Source organism: Poecilia reticulata, linkage group LG12 (genome assembly GCF_000633615.1).
Source record: "Poecilia reticulata strain Guanapo linkage group LG12, Guppy_female_1.0+MT, whole genome shotgun sequence".
Classification (NCBI taxonomy): Eukaryota; Metazoa; Chordata; class Actinopteri; order Cyprinodontiformes; family Poeciliidae; genus Poecilia; species Poecilia reticulata.
The window spans coordinates 26,405,265-26,408,473 of NC_024342.1; the positions used below are offsets into that span (position 1 = coordinate 26,405,265).

The 3,209-nt window shown below is 45.6% G+C and overlaps 1 protein-coding gene across 2 annotated transcripts in view; it reads right to left on the minus strand.

The window, feature by feature from the left end:
• The window catches only part of ptpa (protein phosphatase 2 phosphatase activator), a 16,844-nt gene that overhangs the window by 7,678 nt on the left and 5,957 nt on the right, over nucleotides 1-3,209 (minus strand). For both annotated transcript variants that reach the window (XM_008424809.1, XM_017307995.1), the window contains one exon: nucleotides 3,029-3,129. In XM_008424809.1, coding sequence (XP_008423031.1) covers nucleotides 3,029-3,129 — 101 coding nt within the window. The remainder of the gene's footprint in view (nucleotides 1-3,028; nucleotides 3,130-3,209) is intronic.

A 3,209-nucleotide genomic window follows, 5' to 3' on the forward strand; every position in this document is an offset into this window, starting at 1 on the left:
AAAAAAAAAAGAAAAAACGCTCCGTGTGTCGTCACGTGCCGCGACGATTCCCGGCAATGCTGGCTTTCAAATTCTTCGGCCTCACCTCCACGGTAAATACCGCCGTTGCCACGGTTACCGGCGCTTCGACAAGGCCGGCGAACGGAGCGGAAGACAAGAATGAGCGACGAGTTGATGGAGACCGGGTCTGCTGCTCTGAAGAAAGGTTTTATTTTGAAATGATGTTGTTTGTTTTTTGCAGAGCGATGAAAGAAACGGTGAGCGTCCAGAACCAGAACCAGAACCAGAGAAACGGCAGGATTTCTGTTAAGAGTAACAACCCGATCGGGTCAGACGGTGATGGATCACAACCTGCGTTCATCACAGGAACGGGAAACGTTTCTGCTTCAGCTCACAGACGGCTAACACGCTAGCAATGCGCTAGTTAGCAGGACGACCGCTTCTAACAGCTGAGTGAGGCCATGGCTGAGCCTCAATCTGCCCAAGTGACCTCTGACCTCTGGTCCTCCAAACCTCACTCTGGGTTCGGTTTGATATGTGAACGCCAAGTGGACCGGAGGCCGCTCCAAAAGCAGGAAGTGGACTACAGCGCAGGGTATTCTGGGTAAATCCAACCAACGCTAACATGTTAGCCTAGCGCTAGCAGCAGAAATCCTCCCAACCGCTAAAATCCTCTATCTTGGTTCCATCTGGTGAAGCAGGAAGTTGCTCTCAGAGGTTTCTGTGTTGTTTTCTTCAGTGGTTCTCAGTGCAGCGCCCCCACAGGCCAGGAGGGGAACAGGCTGGTTTGACTCAGAGCCACAGCTAGGTTTGGGTATAATTTAATGTTTTATGGTGTCTGGAAAAGAAGCTGTTTTGAAAACCTCCGGATTGTAAGGTCACAAATCAGCCCGTTACCTAGCAACCCAAGCACACTCGTTCAGCTGGTCTTTCTGCTGTACAATGGCTGCTGGAAAACACTTTCCATCCAGGAAGCACTTTGGAGGCTCTACTAATGCTTTTCAAAGATGGATGTTTGTATAATTGCGCACATGTGTAAACACTGAGTTTGGGGGCGTGGCCAGCAGCAGCTCATTTGGATTTAAAGTAGCAGAGGCCATAAAACACACAAAACAGACTGAAATCTGATGGTCTAAGAATGATTTGTGCAACCGTAGACGTATCCTAACATGCTCAAGGAAGCTTTTAAATAAATAACTTCGTCTGTAGAAGGTAGAAAACATGAAGAAGAGTCTGGTTACATTAAACCGCCCATTAATATGAAATACCTCCAACCTTAATTACAAGAATCAACCCACAGACATATCAGACGAGGGGAAAGGTCAGGCTAAGGCAGGAGAAGGAAAAGGGTGAAGGACGTGTTCCACTGGGAAGACTGGGAAAAGGAAAGAGGATGTAGCCGCTCCACTGACGCCCACTCCGCTTCCCTCCCCTCCTTTTTCCTCCAAAACTCCCAAAACAAAGCGCTCAGTTCCTGCTCTGGCAGACGACCAACGCAGGCAGTCCATCTGCCCACACACACACACACACACACACACACACACACACACACACACACACACACACACACACACACACACACACACACACACACACACACAGACTTGTATTTCTTGAAACGTGAGGACTTAGTTTTGCGAGTGACTAGGTGGTTACATGTGGGGACTCAACTTTCTAAATGAGCTAAAGACTCTGTTTTAGGTTTGGATTTTTTTTAGGGAGATTGGAACATGAAATATCATCCTTAACATAAAAATTTATAAAGTTTAGAAAATCAAAAATATGTCAGGTTTTTGGGTGCACATGGGGACATGTCCATCACCAGCTGCCGCCAGAGTCAGGCCAAAGTCCAAACGCAGGGGGAAAACAAGAACACACACACACACACACACACACACACACGCACACACACACACACACACACACACACACACACACTCTTCCTCTTCCTGGACAAACCCACATTCAGCTGCGGCTCATTTATTTCCAACATCTGAATCTGTAGAAAGTTCACTTAAAAACACATAAAGTGCTAAAATTTAAATATATTTAATAACATTTAAATTTAAAAATATATGACACTGGATTATTATTAACATTAATTCAGGGAAACATTTTTTTAATATTTTTCTTGTATTATTCAAATTTTTAGTTTGACCCAAAATATTAAAATAAACCCATGAAAAGTAGACGTTTGGTTTGGAAACAGTTTCACATCATGTGTAGAAACCGGTTCTGTTTGGACCTGGGTCGTCCGTCCCAACAGAACCGTCCTTCAACGTTTAAACGGGTCACAGGAACAGGAAGTAGTTTTGATTTTCATCCATTTTCCAGTTTTTCCCCCCCAGATTTTCCTCCAGAATGTTTCAGCTCAGAGTGACGATGGTTCTGACCCAGTTAAGCATCCAGAACCTTTTGGATTTAACCAGTTTCTCCATCCAGTCTTTTGTTTCTGTGACTTCCTGGTTTCTGACCAATCAGAAAACACGCCCACTCTCTCATTGGCTGCTAGTTTTCTGCTTTAACTGGTTCTGGACAAACTGGACCTGCGGGTTCTGTTCAACCGGTCAGCTCTGCTTCAGAAACATTCACTTTGTGGACCCAGAAGGTTCTGGTCTCTTCAGTTTGACGTCTAGTCCAGTTCCTGGCTCCGGGAAAAGGCGGGAATCACCGTGGCAACCAGGCGGGAATCACCATGGCGACCAGTGACTCGGCAGATCTGAACTGAGCTCCAGATTTAAAATGATTTCTGAAACTTTCTGGAGATTTTTTTGCATCAACATGAAATAACTAATAATCCAGATTTATTGTGTTTCACATAAGAATTAAAAAAGGGTAACAAACCCTAAATTAATTTCTTTATTCGACTCTTTGTTTAGTTTTAAGTTAATTTCAGGTCGTCGCTGATATATCGGACCAGAGGAGATCTGGAAACTGAATTTATAATCCTGGTTCTGTATGAATAAATATGAGCTGTGGGTGTCGGGTCGGACCGGTTCTGATGGACCGGACGGCGTGATTTCCTCACCTCGTTAATGAACCGGATGCAGTCCAGGAACATGTAGTCCTGGTGCTGCTCGTTCACCACTCTCTCATCGATGAAATGCCGCGGCTCCAGAGTCGGATGATCTGAGGACAGAGCAGAGTTGGTCACCACCGGGGGGCGCCATACAGCCACAAGCTACGCTTGGCGTTAGCCACCACAGGAG